The sequence below is a fragment of the Rhodnius prolixus genome, unplaced genomic scaffold, assembly GCF_049639745.1.
Source record: "Rhodnius prolixus isolate KJV_2025 unplaced genomic scaffold, Rpr scaffold_1, whole genome shotgun sequence".
NCBI lineage: Eukaryota > Metazoa > Arthropoda > Insecta > Hemiptera > Reduviidae > Rhodnius > Rhodnius prolixus.
This window is the reverse complement of record NW_027411581.1, coordinates 24,622,447-24,642,016: the sequence shown is the minus strand read 5'-3', so window position 1 is coordinate 24,642,016 and position 19,570 is coordinate 24,622,447. Positions and strand designations below refer to the sequence as shown.

General features: G+C 31.3%; 1 protein-coding gene and 1 long non-coding RNA gene across 16 annotated transcripts in view; one reads left to right on the top strand and one right to left on the bottom strand.

Moving 5' to 3' along the window:
- Window positions 1-3,249: 3,249 nt before the first annotated feature.
- LOC141447700 (uncharacterized) overlaps window positions 3,250-19,570 on the top strand; it is a 29,641-nt gene continuing 13,320 nt past the window's right edge. For 7 of the 15 annotated variants that reach the window (XM_074115533.1, XM_074115517.1, XM_074115525.1 and 4 more), the window contains exons 1-5: window positions 10,719-10,968; window positions 11,250-11,346; window positions 11,651-11,732; window positions 17,505-17,587; window positions 18,015-18,177. In XM_074115533.1, the coding sequence (XP_073971634.1) occupies window positions 10,913-10,968; window positions 11,250-11,346; window positions 11,651-11,732; window positions 17,505-17,587; window positions 18,015-18,177 (481 nt within the window). In that variant the 5' untranslated portion in view covers window positions 10,719-10,912. Of the gene's footprint in view, window positions 5,280-9,627; window positions 9,838-10,705; window positions 10,969-11,249; window positions 11,347-11,650; window positions 11,733-17,504; window positions 17,588-18,014; window positions 18,178-19,570 lie in introns of those variants that run through there. The other 8 variants (XM_074115476.1, XM_074115472.1, XM_074115453.1 and 5 more) reach the window with 5 other exon arrangements.
- LOC141447905 (uncharacterized) lies at window positions 5,487-12,071 on the bottom strand. The gene is made up of 4 exons (XR_012454664.1): window positions 11,938-12,071; window positions 11,214-11,373; window positions 9,888-10,138; window positions 5,487-5,982 (listed from the first exon to the last, which is right to left on the bottom strand). It is a non-coding gene; the product is annotated as an uncharacterized lncRNA (long non-coding RNA).

Here is a 19,570-nt window from a genome sequence, read left to right as displayed (position 1 = left end):
CATTCGAATTGAAATTTTGTACAGATTTACACTTTAAAAGTCTCGACGCAGTGTCTCATAAGGAGGGGAGTTCGCCCCACCCAAATAAGGCCCTTTCTAAAACTATTATTACCAATATTTCTATAACGCTTAGCCCGATTTTGATAAAATTCAGCTCGAATAAGTGGTTAAAGCTCCTCTACGTTGCTGTGAAGTGCTATCATGCTCTTGCATCTACTAAGAGGAAGTACTGCAATCGTTTAAATTATCAATGAGTGAACCTATTTAAATCAATGAATTGTCGATTAAAAAATCTTTGCCTCTTTGCCTTTTAGGGAGAAGTACTGCAATCGCAATTTATTTTTCTTACTCCTCTTAAAAGGAAATACTGAAATCGCAGTTTAATTTTGCTATTTACGTACAAATACCTTCTTATGTTATTCAAAACGCTTTTTCAAAAAAATTGTTATTGAGGATGGTTTGGGGCACCGCAACTATAATCAATCTTTAAAAAGATCTCTCCAGTGGTAGTTATGGTTCCGACTTACCACCTTATCAGGTTATAATGATAGAATTGCTTATTCCAAATTTTAAAAAAATCTGTAAAGCAGATATGTAACTTTGTGAAATAGACAAAAAGGAAAATCTATCCAAAAGGTACAAAAATCTCCTTAACAAAAACTTACAGTTTAAAATGTTAAGTATAAGGGTTGATTAAACGCCAAAAGGTACACAAATCAGCGAATACCCAACATTTCATTAATATTTAAGTAATTCTACTGCATTCATTTTCATTAATAAGTTATTTTTTAGAATTTATTAGATGTCACAGACCCTTATGCTGGCCATTTTCGTCTACAAAATATATGTTCAAGTAGCACTGTAGATTGACTGTAATATATAGTTATTTATAATAATCAAACTACTAATTACAGGTTTAAAAGAAAAACGTTATAAAAAATATAAAAAAAAATATGAGGCTAAAAAATTCAAAACCTTTTTTAGAAAATGCTTACACCAACATACATCAATGATTTTGTTTATTTTATTTATTTATTTTTATTTTTAAATAAAAATCGTCGGTTTAAGTTCATTCTTCGATTAAAGTAATTGTTATTTTATGAAGTAGTCAAACGTTTATAATAATAGGTAAACAAACGTTTACAATAATTGTTGTTGAATAATCTACTTGTTATAACTATGTGTTATTTGTGCTCACGAATATTTCGGTAAAACGAATTCAAGACAGTAGCCTACTCTAACTTTGTCTTTTTCTACTTTAACATGCATGTACGTATATGTGATTTATCATCATTATAACAAAAAAATATTATGAATGAAGTGGCCAGCATAAGGGTCTGTGACATCTAATAAATTCTAAAAAATAACTTATTAATGAGAATTAATGCAGTAGAATTACTTAAATATTAATGAAATGTTGGGTACTCACTGATTTGTGTACCTTTTGGCGTTTAATCAACCCTTATACTTAACATTTTAAACTGTAAGTTTTCGTTAAGGATTATATATCCAATTAAATCACCAGCAATTAGCCAATAGATATTATAATATTGTACATAGACTTGGTCAGCATATGTTGCCTCCATATTTAAATCATTATGATCTCTGTGTGAGTGAGGCAACACGTGATATTTCATAAAAATCCAAAAAACACGAAGAGAGAAATAATGATTTGAAATTTGAACGAAATTGAAAGCCTCCACAATTAGCCCTGCTATATCTCATTAACTGTTATAACTAGAACATTGCAAATTATATCAGCTATAAGCTAACTTTCCTCTACAATTCATTAAAGAAGTCATTAAATTCTGTATAATACGAAGAGAGATATAAAGGATTGAATTTTGAAGGAGTTTAAAAACCTCCAAACTTTAACCTGCTATATCTCATTAACTGTTATAACCAGAACGTTGCAAATTATACCATCTATAAGCTAACATTCCTCTACAATTCATTAAAGAAGTCATAAAATTCTGTGTTACAGAATTTATACCAGAAGAGAGATATAATGGATTGAATTTTGAAGGAGTTTAAAAACCTCAAAAACTTACTCTTCTACGAGGTGTGTTCAAAAAGTAACGGGAATTTTCGTTTTTTGAAAAAAATATTTATTTATTCATCTACATTAATATTGTCGCCTTCAAAGTAGTCTTCTTCGCATACAATACACTTGTGCCAGCGCTTTTTCCAATCCTCGAAACACTTCTGAAACTCGATCTTTGTGATAGCTTTCAGCTCTTTCAGCGATTCGCTTTTAATGTCATCTATGCTTGTAAAACGACGGCCTTTTAATGTTCTCTTTATGTTTGGAAATAGAAAAAAGTCACATGGAGCCATGTCTGGCGAATATGGAGGCTGGGGCATCGTTAAAGTTTTGTTTTTGGCCAAAAATTCACGAACAAGCAATGAAGTGTGAGCAGGTGCATTATCGTGGTGCAAAATCCATGAATTGTTTTGCCACAAATCCGGGCGTTTTTTTCGGATTGCTTCACGCAAACGGCGTTGAACTTGTAGGTGGTACTCCTTATTGATTGTTTGACCTTGTGGCAAGAATTCATGATGCACTATGCCATTAAAATCGAAGAACACAGTGAGCATAACCTTCACATTCGACCGCACTTGTCGAGCCTTTTTCGGTCTTGGCGATCCAGAATGCCTCCACTGGGACGATTGAGCCTTAGTTTCGACATCATATCCGTAAACCCATGTTTCGTCACCTGTTATAACACGTTTCAGTAGATCCGCATCGTTGTCGACTTCATTGAGTGACTCTTGAGCAACTTCCATTCTCCGCTGTTTTTGTTCGAAATTCAACAATTTTGGAACAAATTTTGCTGCCACACGTTTCATACCCAAAACATCCGAAAAAATTTCATGGCATGAGCCAATTGATATGGCAACATCATCAGCGACTTCTCTGATTGTGATTCGGCGATCGTTCATAACCATTTCTTTCACTTTTTTCACGTTTTCATCGGTTGTTGATGTGCTTGGACGTCCAGGTCGTTCGTCATCTTCAACGTTTTCGCGGCCATCTTGGAAACGCTTATACCACTCGTAAATCCTTGTTTTACTCATAGCAGACTCACCATATGCCTTTATTAACATTTCACACACTTTATTTCATTTTTTACGCAAAATTTAATACAAATTCTTTGATCCATTTTTTTTAACAAACAAAAATCGCCAAGCTCGAAAAACACGTCTAACCTTAACGGCTGCCACTTAAGAAGTAAACAATGAATATTACTGAAAATTTTATCGTACTTCAGGGGCATGTGTACCAACATAACAAAAAAAAAAATTTTACAATCAGGCTCTCCAAACCCGCGAAATTTAAAAATTCCCGTTACTTTTTGAACACACCTCGTATATTTAATTTACTATTATCACTAAAACATTGCAACTTATACTAGTTAAAGAGCTTACTTTTCTCTACAAATCAGTAAAGAATTCATTAAATTCTGCACAGTATAAAGAGAGATATAAAGGATTGAATTTTGAAGGAGTTTAAACCCTCCAAAATTTACCCTTCTATATCTCATTAACTATTATCACTAAAACATCACTATAGCTAATTAACTATTATAACTAGAACATTGCAATATACACCAGTTTTAGATCAGATTTTTATCTACAATTTGGTTGAGAATTCATTCAATCGGAACAATACAAAGAGAGATACGTATAGTGGTTTGAAATTTGAACGAATTTGAAAATCTCCAAAAAATTTTTCTTTCTATATCTCAATAAATATTACATCTAAAACATTGCAATTTATACCAGTTATATAGCAAATTTTGTTTCTACAATTCAGGAAAGAATTCATTAAACTCTGAACAACATGAAAAGTGATACCATGGTTTGAAATTTGATCAATTTTGAGAACCTCTAAAAATTTCTATACAACACCAACTATCCGCTTAACTATACTATTCTCTTTAATTATAATTAATAATTATTTATTTTTATAAATTATACATGTTATACATGATATGGATAAGTTCGATTCCTGGTCTAGGTCTTGGATTTTATATATTGGTTTAGAAGAGAATTTTAATAGTAAAATACATTTGTGCTGCTAGACCACCCCGTCCGATACTCCTAATTTGGTACTTGAACGAAAAGCACGTAATAAAAAATAAGCATTACTTTACTTTTACATATGCATAAGTCTAGGAATATATATTTATTAGTAATAAATACCATTAATCATGCAAAATGTGTATAAAACTAAAGTTCCGTTGTAGAGATGGCATAAAGTTACGGAACTTAACCCAGATAACCCTAAAGTCGAAATGCAACTTTTTTAAATTAACTGATATTTTTTTTCAGTTGCATTTAATCCATAAATAATATATATAACAATTTTTAAATTATTAATTATTTATCAATGTGTTTTTGAGGGCGTCCTATATTTAGGACATCAGGGTCTTATAAGGGGTTTAGTATACCCCTTATAAGTATAGAAGTAAACAAGCATAGGTAGTCAATTATTTTTAAAAAAAAAATGTATTTTATTTAAAATTTATAATTAAAATTGAAATTAATTAATTTTCGTGATATTTAATGAAACATTTAACATGTAATCCTTCGGCATCTGGTTGTGGTTTTCGTGTGGCATAATCTGCATCTGGTCTGCTTTTCTTGCGGCTCAACCAAGTGATCCTAACGGTCATATCTTGTATCCACATTTTCGACCGATGACGGTCTACCTGTACCTCTATTTGGCGTCGTGGCAGGGCCGTTGCTAGTAATAATGTTGGTCGCTATTCGCCTTCGGAAAGCTAGTTGATCCAGTTTACCACCCGATATTTTATGAAGCGGCTATGCGTTCTGTACGGCAACATCAATGCAGTGACTTATTATTGGGAAATACCACTTCTTACTCCTGATGGTTACTCAATACAAACTCACGTTTTCGTCACACCTGTCGACTCCCCCCATGTACTTATTATATTCTTTTATCAGTGCCGGTTGGGCTATTGTGATCATTTTTTTTATCTTTTTGGGAGAATCGTTTCAGTACACAGCTGTTATTCCAAATGGTTTCTGGTAATTTTCTAGTCATTTGGAAAAAAAAAATTTCCTTAACTCGAAAAATTCTAAAGGCCGTGTCCTACATGTAGGACATCAGGTACATCTGGGTTAACAAACGCCTATCGCAATGTGCGATCCTATGTAGTTGGAGGGGGACACGATTACACGGTCTAAGACAATACTAGCAGATATTCATCAGTAGTTTTTGAAATTTCCCGTGTTAAGGATCGCAACTTGTAGTGAGTAGTTCCAATATTTTTTATAATTTTAAATCATTTAACTTATCACAATTTAACCCATGTAAAGCCTTGAAAATCGAATACTTTATAAACTTTTTTAAATTAAAAATATCTATGACCATAAGATGCTCACAAATGTAAAGTTAGGTTAATTTAGAATTGGCAAGACCAAAATTAATCGAAGTTTTTTAAATTCGCATTATACCTTGTCGAAAACGAGTTACTATAAACTAGGAAAAAAATCATTCATATTAATTTATGCCAATAATTAAAATTTTTATTGTTTTATTCTTTACTATTTTTCATAACATACAGGAACTTTTTACCTTCAGAGTTGTTTTATTAAGGTTTTATAACATTAAAGTTATTTGATTTATACAAGTCAATGGAAAATAAAATGCCCAAAATAATGAGAGAAGTAGAAGTTAAAATAACAACTGGAGAGGTTAGCTCAGTGGTAAGTGCTTTGAATTTCCATATTCGCCGGTTAGGTTTCCCTATTCTGGAGTCGCTTTCACCTTACTGTCTGATGCTGGTCAGTAATCCAGGAAGCACCGAAGAAAATCTCAGGGCGTAAATGGTCTGAAGAAAGGTCACCATATATTTTTTGTGAGAATGTTACTTTCAACCAAGGCCGTAAATGTACCAAAGTAAACAAAAATGTAAAGAATTTTTCATCTGTTGGTTAGATAGTTTCACATTTCTGTAACATAATTATCAAATTTTATTATTTTTGCATTTAATGAAACTTTTAAGTGATAAATTATTTTTTTCTCTCTTCTCCAAAAAAATGTATTCAAGGTAGCGTTCGCAAAATGAACTCATGGAACTTTTTTTCACTTTCATTTATTAATGTCTTTTTTTTTTATTAATACGATGAAATTAAAGAATAACGTAATGAAAATTAAAAAATATCAAAAATGGGTAACAAAATCATTCAGCGCTGGCCACAAATTTAAGACAAAATCAGTCCGGAAATAAACGAACTGTACCGTGCGCGGTTTTCTTGTAGACAGATTGATTTTGGAATTTACTACTCTTTCAGTTTTAATTGACGTGTGACTGATTTAAACTACGGGTTTCCTGAAATTTTTGAAAATATCTATCTCTATTCAAATAGGGTTTCAATGGACTCTATGGAAAGTAATAAAGGTTTAAAATTGGTTAAGCTTTTGGAAAATTATAATTTATGTTTAATTAATGGATGAAGTAAGAGAGACAAAAAGGGTAAATTTACATTCTTAGGTGCCTTAGGGAATTGCGTTATCGATCTGATCTGGAGTAACGTAAGTGGACTGTCGCTAATTGAAAATATGATATTGTAATTTCAGATCATTTACCGTGCTCTATACTTACAGTTAGCCCACAACTGAGCCCGTTTCAAACATGGAAACATGAACAACCTTTGTTTACAACTAAACTAACTTGAAACAGCGACAATAATTATTTTTAAATAATTTGCCACCGTTTATAGTAACTGAATATCAATTGGACCTACTGAATGGATTTTTAAAAAATGCGCTCATTTCCTCAGCAAGTGGACTGTTAAGCAAAAAGAAAATTTATTTTAATAGTTTTTCTAAATAGAAAGGACTCGTGGTACAATCAGAACTGTAAACATCTAAAAAATCCAATGCATAAAGTTTTTAAAATTTTTAAGAATATTATATATAGACAAAAATTTCTTGCAGCTATAAGAGAATATAAACGTACTTTACTAAAAGAAGAACTGTATTTTGAACTTATTATTAACAAACTTATCGCAGTACGAAACTCCAGACAATTTCGGTCCACAGTTCAAAACAAATATAAATCTGATAGATTTGGGGAACTGGACTTCGTATTTAAAATTAATAAACGCTAAAATCATAGTAATTATACGAGTAGTTTCCATATAATTGACGTAACTCATCCATTCATTGATGTTGATTTCACTAAAAATGAATTACTAAGGGCTGTTAAAAAAATGAAATTAAATAAATCCTCGGGGCCAGATCTTATACAGAATGAATTATTGAAGTATCTTTCTGAAGTAGGGTTAAATTTTGTTTTAAAATTGTTTAATCTAGTTTTGTAAAAAGAGGAAACACCATCTTCGTGGAGCAGCACAAACATGTTATTCATTTTTAAGAAAGACGACCCCCCCACTTCCAGAGAATTACCGAGGCAATTCACTTCTAAATTCTATTCACACAAATTTTACACAACAGAATCTCTAATTGGAGTGAATATTGTAATCCTCTGCAGAAGTGCAAAGCGGTTGTAGAAACGGTAGAGGGTGCCTGGATAACATTTTTATTCTTCATTCTATTATTAATTTATATCTTCGGAAAAAAGAGGTAAATTTATTGCGCGATTGTTGACTTCAAGAAAGCTTTTGATACGATTAACCATACTTTACTCTGGAACAAATAATATGAATTCGGCATCAGTAGGAAAGTTATAAAAATTCTGGAAATTTATACAGTAAAGCTAAGGTCTCTAACGAAATAAACAACCACTTCTCAGATCCAATAAAAATAAACCGAGGGGTTCTCCAAGGGGATGTTTTATCGCCAAAATTGTTTTCAATTTTTATTGACAATTTAGACAGTTTTCTTAAAGAGAATAATTGCCGAGAAGTGTCCACCGTAAATAACAAGTTTGGGATCCATTGTTTACTTTACGCCGACGATCTGATTTTCCTCGCCGATACACCAATAGAGCTGCAAACAAACTTAAACGCTCATCACGAGTATACTCGCGCTAATGGGTTGGAAGTAAACGTAAAGAGAAACAAAAATTATTATTTGCCCAGGCAATGTTATGATGCTTTGTTTAATTATCTGAAAAAATCACAGTTTAATTGTAAAACAAAAAATTGGTTGTCGTATTTAAATGAAATCTTAACGTGTGTGGGATGTCCCTCAATTTTAGATACGACTTATGATTGTAAAACTATTGCCGATAACTGTGATGACATTCTAAGCAAATGGGCTAATCACTTACAAAGTAAAGACATAGAAAGGATCCTTAATTCGAGATATAATAACAGTTACAGACTGATGGCTTCATTTATTGGTGGAGAACAATACCTTAAATACAATTGCAATCTCAAATATATTAGAATTGTCGCCCAATTAAGATTGTCTAATAAAACCCTTGTAAGATTGTATATTGATGGGAAGTCTCACATAATTAATGCGGAGGAAAAATGTGAAATGTGTACTTAATTGTAATGAATATGAGTCCCTTTCACATGTACTTTTTAGATGCCCGTATTATAAATTATCTAGAGACCAATTCCTACAAACATACATTGATAAAAATATCAGCGAGGAAGAAAATTCAGTAAATTTATTAATGATTAATGATTTGAACAAACTGAAATCTATGGCGTTCTTTATGCTGGCTGATATTAAAAGAAGGGATTTTGCGTTGAATTTATTTTAATTTATTTTATTTTACTTTATTTATATTTTCTCAAAATGTTTAGTTTAATTTTTATGGAGCTACTTATTTATTTACTCTCTTATTTTTAATTATTTTGTTTTCAAAAGGAGTTTACTATTTAACTAATTATTCTCTATTTCATTTATTTCTTTTATTTGTAATGATGTACGAAGCTGACTCCCTGTAATATGTAATATGCATAAATACAGTATTTTTTTTTTTTTTTTTTTTTTGCGCATCAACAGCTGAGGTCATTAGCGCCCGGAGCTTTTTCCAGTGCACTGCCGGCCTCCGGACAGTGTTCTCTCGTTACAGACAACACTGTCCATCACCGGACAGTGAGCTGTAAGAAGCTCCTAGGAAGAGAAAATCTAAGGGTCAGCTGCTGGATTCGAACCCGGGACCTCCGCGTGGGAGTCCAGTATGCTAACCTCATAGCTAATCCCTTCCCTCATAAATACAGTATTATTATTATTATTATTATATGAATGATAAAAGGCCAATTTGTGAAACATAAATTTCTCTTTGTAAATATCAAATTCCATATTGATTATTACTTTACAATTAGGAAAGCTCTGGTTGTGAAAGCGGTTTGAGGAAATGAAAACAATGGGTTCCATTCACCCTTTCCGGTTAAAAAACAAATTAATTCGTCACAGGACAACTCAGCCTTGCATAGGAGAGTTCACACCAGGTTTCGTTCCTAACCGATCAGTTAGAAAAACAAATATCAATATGCCACCAACTTAATTAACAAAACCTTAGAATCATAAAAGAATCCGTGGGACTCAAAATTATCACTATATCAAGATCAAAGATGCAATTATAACCAAAAACATCAAGGACACTCTTCTTTGGATGTAAAACTCTATATATTTATTCTTTATTATAATTTACTTTATTCTTTTTATAACAGACCTAAAGCGGCATTTCAAGGTCTCCGAGTGAGCACTTCAGTCTTTTTAAGCAAAACTCATCAGGCTTGACTAATTCTGATCAAAACCTAATTGTTGTGTCTCTCAGTGGAACGAAGAGAAATACCAAATTTACACTTTCTGCTATTGTTCTTTGCTTCACAAATACACAGAGAGAGTGAGAGACCATTTTAACCAATTTTCAGAACAATGTATGAGCTATAAAATTTATGTTGTAATTGAGTTATTAATTTATACTTACCTAAACCTAAACCAGATAATTACATTAGAAATTCCTACGATTATTCGTTTTTGAATGCTGTGTACGCCATATAGTCACTTCAGAGAATACTTTAAAAGGTTCTGCCTTATTCAGAATAGGTGATGAAATTGCAGCAGGGTTACCCAAAAATCTGTAGAACATAAGCTGTACTCTACTAGAACCAAATAGGTCGCAGGAAAATCTCGCTTCTTGCAGTCGCTTGGCCAGCTGCTGACTTTTTTTCGAAGGAACTGCATCCAGAATTTGTGAAATTAATTGAAAGGATATAGACAGAATATTTAGGATTAAACTAGCGAGGTTTCAAAATAACTAAATTTTGACCGAATTTTCGCTAGTTTAATCCTAAATATTAATAGTTTACAGTCTCTAAAAGAGGGCGGTGTTGCTCTAGTGGTCGAGTGTTTTTTGCACGACTACTTCTTATTTGTTCGAAAAAATTGTTTATAGTAAACAATTGTTTAAAGTATGAGCTTCCGCCCCCGTCCACGACACCTAATAGGTTGATGGGCGTTAAGCCTCGCCTGATAAACTAGGCGATTACTTTACTAAAAAATAATACAAATTCATTTTGTATATTTAAGCAGAATAATAATAATAGACGTTGGCACTTATATATTTATATATCTTATATATGTACATAAGTAATTTTATGTATGGGAATAAAAATGCATGCGCATATGAATGTTTCTGCTTAAATGTAAGAATGTGTGAGTAGTTGTGTATGATCGTGAAGGTTTTGTGTTTTCTTTATGAACTTACGATTTATACAGGTATGTACGTATGTGTGCTAACTACTGAAGCTATTATTATTTATTGTAAAGTCAACCGCGTAAAAAGTAAGGTTTACTTTTTCGTTTTTAGGCGTGCAATTAATGGTAGTAATGAATAAACAGGTCCAAGAATAATCCATTCCTGCGTGGCTCCGACTGGGATGAGATAAGTGAACTTCATGGAAGTAGAAGATTTTCTGTTAGAATTTATTTTAAGTGACTGTTGTAAAGTGAATGAGAATGTTGCATTCGATCAGCACGCCATTTGCAGCGTCGATTACCTTTTATAGGTCTGTTATTTTCATTCCCATTTTGCTTTACTGTGGAAATAGTGAGTGAAATTATCCATTTTTTTAGTGAGCAGATTAAATAACCGAGCCGTTCATTTGAAGTTAGGTTAATGGTAATGAAAATAGCGATGGGGATAAAGAATAAGCTTCAACTCCATGTAGCTCTAGTTTCAAATTATCAACTTAATAACATAAAATTGTTTCCATTTTTACAATCAATTGTAGTGTTAATGCATTCAATTTACCATAACTTGCCTGATATCAGCTGATGGTTGTTGTAGGTTTGGAAAGAAAATGCCAGGAATACCACAATTAAAAACCTGCTGTTGCTGTTTTACCACTGAAACGGGATCTAAGATCATAGGCTGGCTTGAAACGGTAACTCATGCTATAATTGGTGCTCAACTTTAAAAAATAAATAAATAAAATACTAGATAAAAGAAACCGGATAATTACTCTTAGTTTTCCTCTATAGTCAATTTCATCAATACTTTTTATTTCAATAAAGCTTTAAAGATCTTTTTTCATTCATAATTTGTAGCATAAGATACAAATAAGAAGTTGAACATGACAAGTATTTCAAAACAACAGAATAATTTCTATATTTTGTTCATTTTTTATAGAAACATTAATGATAGATATGTCTGCAGAAATCTTTAAACAAAATAACTAATCGTTACAGATCTTTGGCATAATCGGAGTGATAATCGGTGCCCTATCTTTTAATGACGAGACGAAGAAGTATGTTAATATAGGCAATGCAGGTAGAGCTTTTAATATACTATTAATAAGAGTATTAATATTAGACATAAATTAAAAAAAAAAGTGATCATTGCAGCAAATTTGTTTTGAAAGTTGGAATTCGCAATGAATCACTGCTTGACAGAAATGTGTACTCTTAGTATCTTCATTCACTCTGTTATTTAGTAAATTAATAGGTGTGCCGGCCTTAGCACGTTTAATACTTACATTTGATTCAGTGAAGATTAATTAAATAATTTCATAAATGGAATAATCCATCAATCAGCTCTTTCAAATGTACCACACAATAGAACGCAAGGTGTTTGTTGTGTAATACCTCTAAATTCACCACTCACACTCATAGCACATACTCAAGCGGTAATTATTATAGGATCAAACCTATAGTATTCCAATAGTAATATAAAAATATATTCTTATTTCTATATTTACTTAAACGGTAATATTTATAAGTAAATACTATATATATTGTCTTCAGCTTAGAATTTGTGATAATTTATTTAATTTCGCCTCACGATTAATAATCCGAGTTCAAAGTATTCCGTTAATATTTATTCATCTAAATCATGTGGAAATATGATTCTCATTTTAGTTCTACGCGAGCTTGTCACACTATCTCCACTTTTTTTATTTCTCCATCCCAATCCAATTAACAATCCATTTTACACTTTCCTCAGGCTTTCCATAAAACGCATAGTTCTCTAGAGAGTTGAGTTCTAGCTTTTGACCTGGAAGGTGCTGTTTTTATTCAGTCTCGTTTATTTAAAAATTTGGGTGTTTGAACTGTGTTTTTTATAGAAATTTTGTGTCTACTTTTTGTATAAAATTATGCTCTACAAAAAGTGTTAATTATTTGTGAAATTGTGTGAAAATAGCGGAAAAATTAATAGAAAATTCGTTTATTAATTCATAGAAAAATAGTAAGTACAGATTGACTGTAGTGGACTTTAGTTAGATAGTAAATAAGACAGTTTAAAAAGTGGGGACTGTTTCAAGGTCACTGTACGTATCTGTTCGTTGGCTGTTCATTTTAAATTTATCTGTCCGTCTGCTAGTACATCTAATTAATATGGAAAAGGGTTCGGAAAAACCTGTTAATATAAATGATTTAATGGAATCAATTAAGCAATTTCATAATGAGTTTTTAAGGAAAAATGAGGAAATTGTGAATAAAATAAAAGATACCGACGATAAAATAAATAAATTTATGGAAAATTTACAGCAAAATACTGATAAAATTATAGAGTTACAGAAGCGGTTTAAAAGCTACGAAGATGGTTATAGAAGGAAAAATTTACTTTTATTTAATTTCCCTGAAAAAAGTAATGAAAAAGTTCATGAATTGGAAAACGAAATAGAATCAGTTTTTCGTGACGTTTTGAAAACTACTGTTACTTTGAATGATATTGATGTGATTAGGAGAATAGGTAAGAATCAGGGGAAAAGACCTGTTTTAATTACTTTTCTGGCTTTACGAAGTAAATTCGCAGTATTGAGGGCTGTTAAAAATCTGAGAGGGACAAACCTAGTCATTTCTGAAGACTTCCCTATGGATGTGAGAGATGAAAGAAAAAAGCTTTATCCGTTTTGGAAGGCGGCCAGAAAACAAAACAAACGACCATACATGAAGTATAATAAGTTAGTTATTGAGGGTAAGGTATGGAATCTGAATGAGCTCGTCAATAAGTACGGAGAAGATGTCAGTCTCTCATCAGGAAGTGAGTTAGCAGATGATTCAGCAAGTACAGGACTGGAAAATTTATCTGATGGAACGCTAAGAAATTGGTTAACTGAAGGAAAATTAGTTAAGCGGAGGTCAAAGCAAAAGAAAAGAAAGGCAGAGGAATCACCAGGAAAACGGACGCTTTTTCGTCGAATCCAGGAATCTAAAGCCTCAACATCAACTAAGGGAGCCGAACTGGCGAAATGAAAATAATTCTGAACTAGGTAACAATTTTATAACAATTATGGCGTACAATATAGCGGGTCTGAAAAGTAAAGCAGATCTTTTTTTGTTCTTTAATTTACTTAGAAGTTATGATATAATTTTGTTATATGAAACCTTTCTAGAAGAAAATGATATAGCTAGGTATGAGTACTATTTTAAAGATTTTCACATACATGTTATTCCAGCAGTAAGGCAAACTATTTATGGTAGAGCAAAAGGCGGTTCTATATATGGGTTTAAAAGGTCAAATAATATTGCAAAAATATGTAGTTTTATGCACTTAAATAATAATAGTATTAATTGTACAGTAATTAAAATAGAACAAAATGAAATAAATACTATTGTAATCCCAGTCTACATTAATTGCAACGATTGGTCAACTGATTTTGAAAATTTGAAAAATTTATTTTGTGATTTTCAATTGGATAGTAGTTGCATTGTAATGGGTGATTGCAATGTACGGATAGCGGATGCTCAGGTAATACAATCCGAATTAAATTGTTGTAATAATAACGTAAATAGAGTGCGGAGATCAAAAGATAAAATTTTAAATAGAAAAGGAAGAAAATGGTTAGAATTTTGTGAGGATATGGATCTAACAGTTTTGAATGGAAGGACAGAGGGTGATGGGGAGGGAGAATTAACCTTTCTAGGAGCCATGGGTTCGTCCGTAAACGATCTATGTTGTGTCAGTTTCTCAATTTTGCCTTTAATTGAAAATTTTGTAGTTTTGGACGAGGTATATTCTGATCACTGCCCTATTACTCTCAAAATTAATCTATACAATAAATCTGTAAATGAATTAGCAACTATTCCTCTTCTGCCTAAATTAATTTGGACTCAAAATGATAACTTAAAATATAAGGAGAGGTTGGATAAGGAGTTAAATAAAACTGTCGATTTAGATGGGGACTCGCAGGAATCAATAATTACACTTTTGGATTGTATTAAGAGAGCGGCTTTCGTAACAAATAATACTTCTCATAAGCCTTTGTGTAAAAAACAGGATTGGTATGACTGGAATTGTTTTGAAGAAAGAAAAAAATTGTTCCGTTTGCTTAAGGTATTCCGGAAAACTAATAGTATTGCAATAAAAAGAATGTATTTAGTTAGTCAAAATAATTATAAAAAATTGTGTAAATTTAAACAGCTGGATTACTATAATTCTATAACAGAAAAATTTGAAAACATTAAAGACTCTAAACAATATTGGGATGCAGTCAAAATATTTAAAAAACAAAATCATTTATATAATATTAATATAGATTTGGATCAATTTAAAATCTTTTTTCAAAATTTATACAATCCTATAGTAACCGCGCCCGCTGTACTTTATGCAGAACCATATTTAACTGATGTTGATCTAGATGGAGATTTTACAATCCCAGAATTACATTTAGTCTTGAATAAAGCAAAAAATGGGAAGGCACCTGGCATAAACAGAATACCGTACGAATTTTTCAAGAACGCGTCTGAAAATTTTCTGAAAAGGCTTGTGGGTACGTTTAATAAAATTTACGATTCAGGGAAAATTCCTCCAAATTTTAAAGATGCCATGATATTCCCTTTACATAAAAAAGGAGATTCAAGTCTAGTGTCAAACTACAGGGGTATCTCTTTTATTGACGTTGAAGCTAAGCTTTTTACCGGTTTATTGTTGAATCGACTAACTAATTGGCTTCTTAAGCATCAAATTATTTCTGAATTCCAAGCAGGGTTTAGAAAAACATATTCAACTATAGACAATATTTTTAGTCTGGTAAATGTGACAGAGTTAAAATTGGAAGAAAAAAGTGCAAAAAAGGTCTATCTATTTTTTATTGATTTCAAATCTGCTTTTGATTCTATACCTAGACCTTTGTTATTTTATAAATTAGCGATGATAGGTTTATCTTATAAATTTATTGGAATAATAAGAAATTTATATGATGGCACTCGTGCAGCGGTGTGGGGTGAACAAGGTGTCTCGGATTTTTTCTCTACCCTTTCAGGTGTTAAACAAGGTTGTCTCCTCTCCCCAACACTCTTTTCAATTTATATAAATGATTTGCCTGACTTTCTGGGAGGTGGAGTGCTTTTAGGAGATCTCAACATTCGTATACTACTGTATGCGGATGATATTGCCGACAAGCCGGAGATTTTACAGCAAATGATTAATTCATTAAGTAGTTACTGCCAAGATTGTGGTTTATGTGTGAATTTGGAAAAATCAAAAATTTTAATTTGCAGAAAGAAAGGCGGAAGATTAGCAAAGAATGAACGGTGGTTTTTTGAAGGTCAAGAAATAGAAATCGTTAAAAAATATAAATACTTAGGAGTTCAGTTAACGCCTTCACTTTCCTTCGTTCCACATTTAAAAGAAAAATTAGGTGTAGCTAAATTTGGCCTAGTTCCACTAGATTGTAAATACAAATTATTTTATGCAACTTCGCGATGTATTATGTTATGCGGCACAGGTGTGGGGCTATAAAAAATATGAACATTCAGAAAGGCTTCAAAGATTTTTTGTCAAAAAGTTATTTCACCTCCCTCCTAATACTGCTAATTATGTATTAAATTTAGAATTAAATCTTTGTAGTATGTATGCTTACACTTTGCAATTACATTTTAAATATTTAATAAAGATAATGAAATTACCAGAGGGAAGGTTGCCTAAAATGATAGCTGAGATAGTTATTACGAGAAATACGTTATGGTATGAAACACTGAAAAATTTATGTACTCGTTTTGACATACCTTTTATAAAACTTAATAATAATTCTGTGATTGCTTGGGAAGGAAAATTAAATGCAATAATGAGTAAATTAGGGATAGAGGAAATGATAACTGCACAGTCAAAAGCAAGAAATGGTATCCACCATAAAGTCTATCCAAAATTGACTTACTATCCAGATTATTTTTCAAACAGGCAATTCGGCGACATAGAATTGATATTAAAAGCCAGAACGGAGACATTGTGTTTAAACTATCGACCTTTTAAACCTGATACCATCCATTTATGTACACTGTGCAACCTTAATCAAGTGGAGGATATAGTACACTTTGTTTCCGTATGTCCTATTTTAACTCCATACCGTTTAAAGTATTTTAATAAAAAAAACCTTACTGAAAATGATTTGTATGTAATATTAAACGGTTGGAATTGGAATAATTTATGCAATTACTTAAAAGAGGCCTTACATTATAGAAGATTAATAATTAATGAATTTAATTGTGATTAAAATGTTTTATTTAGTTAATTTTTTACTCAATAGTGGATTATTTTATTTTTTTTCCAAAATGTGTTGTATTTATGTTGTATTGTATATAAACGAAACTCAACTCCGCGGACGGAGTACGCTCCATGCACTTGAGTGTTATTATTATTTTTATTTCTGTAATGTAATTTATGTATATAATTGAAATTAAATAAACACTTATTATTATTATTATTATTATTATTATTATTATTATATTATAGTTCTCTATTTCCATTTTTTTTCGTAGTGTCCACAACTTTCTGATCTTACCAGCATTATCTCTCTTAACTTAATCTCCCTTAGTCAACCAGTTTCACTTTTGCTAACTGAAATCGTTCAGATATTTAGGTGACAAAGTTAAATTATATTGTTAAATTTAAACTCCCATTGATAAATATGATTCTATCAATCGATTAAATCATATATGTATGTTTGAGCGCGTATGTATGTGTGAGAAGTGTAAAAATAAAAAAAATTGCTAATTAATCGCAGATAGGACAATGATGAGACAGAGTTTTAATAAGAAAATTAAGTGATTGAAATGAGTTATGTATTCTATAAGAATTAATTCATTGTAAATTTTGTTGCAGGTTCAGCTGTAGAAGCGGTTTCTCTTGTTTCATCTTGCATTACCATTATTTTGGGAATATTTCTTATTGTCAGCATCTATATGGTAAGTATTCCAATAGTAATATAAAAATATATTCTTATTTCTATATTTACTTAAACGTTAATATTTATAAGCAAATACTATATATATTGTCTTCAGCTTAGAATTTGTGATAATTTACTTAATTTCGCCTCACGATTAATAATCCGAGTTCAAAGTATTCCGTTAATACTATACAACTTGGGAAGTAGCACTTTAACGCTGGTGAATAAATGTAATTATTTTTTGCCGGATCTTCTCTTTAAAACGCCTTTGGTGGATTGCTTAAGTTAGGAATTGTGCAGCGGATTTTAGTAGGATGAAACGAATATTAAGAATGAATTATTCGCAGCTTCTCTTATCTCAGTGAAAGGACTCCATAAGCAAACAATGAGTCAACTTATTTTTGATCTGATATGCTTCATTTTATTTTATTTTCTTTTTTTTTCAGGAAAATATGAGTTATGTCAGACTGTGGGTGTTTATGAGTATCATAGTCCTTGTCATTAATCTTGTATTATATATAACAAGGATAATACTGGAACTACAAGGAGTAACAGAAAATAGAGGTGCTGTTGTTGGAGGACAAGTTATCGGGTTGATTGTAACATTCAGTATGTGTTTGTTTGTTTTTTTCAGATTAACGTAAATATATTTTACTTTTGTTTTTTTTTAAAGTATCGAAATTCACGTTTTTAAGTGAAAAATGTGCCTTTAAAATTGAACAATTTAACTAAATCTGTGGTGGCCACCACAGATCTAGTCGAAATCAGTTGGTTTTCAGAAATCAGTTTACGAGCCAGTTGGGTCAACTTTCTACTAATCTTGCAGACATATTAGACACATTGCTTGAGTTAGTGTTTAAGGATATATTCTGTACTCACATAATTTTCTAACAAATTTCCTTGTACTGGGATCTCTTAAAATCTTGAGTAGAATCTCTCAAATTTGTCCTTGATAGCTATCAAGGACTATAGTCGGACTATAGTCGGAGATATCAACAAAATTTTAGAAGAGAATTAAACTGGTTGAAAGAAAGTACAGAGCGATTGGATATTTTGTTTTCGAAACTATTTTTTCAGGGAATTTAAAGAATTATATAAAGTTTAAATTAGAAGGGAAGAAAATTGAAGTGATGAACAATATGTTTATGAATACCAGTCTTTCAAATATGTACGGCGATCAAAAGAAGAAAGAGATAACTCAAAACTATTAATGAAGTTATTCAGAAAAATTGAAATTATTAGTTATTCAGAGTAAGCTCGCAGAAGAAGGGCATTAAATATTCCTAAAGTGGAAGAATCACACCTGAAGAAGAAATTCAGGACTCGGAATAAAAGCTTAAGTTTAATCAAGAAAGTGGACATTTAAAGTAACAGACATCAGATTAAAAAAAAGGCGAATTAAATAATAATGCTGTATAGAAAGATCGGACTAAAAATCGAAAGAAAATTAGTAACAGTAAATTTCTATATTCTGTAGGTAACTCTATAGGTTTTACAAAAATTGAGGAACTTTATGACTCACTTGTACTTAATTGGAAACTAAGCTGGCTGAATTTCTAAATTTTCCTTTTATCCAGTAAATTTGTTGATCTAGTTAAATGTCGATATAGTTTTCACCAAATATTGGTTCTGATGTGTACTGAGTTCGAACAAGTGATTTTAAGAAAATTGTGTGTGTGAAAAAAAAAATTGCAAAAAGGTGAAACTTTTAATTAAATTAAATATTATTAGAGGCAACGAGAGAAGTTTTGAAAATTTCTAAATACGTAGATGTCGCCCGGATTTTAACCAAAATTTTCAAGTTTGATTTAAAATTTAGTTTGAAGTTTCCTAGTTGACTTTTAGTTGACTCCGCACTAACATTACCAACCAACCCTCTAACGATAAATAAGATGGATATATTTGTTTAAAAATAAATGCCTTCGAATCTAGGGATTGCGATTTTTAAAATACCCTTAAAATGGATTTAAAAAATTTGTTTTCGATAATTTCTTCTGCAAAA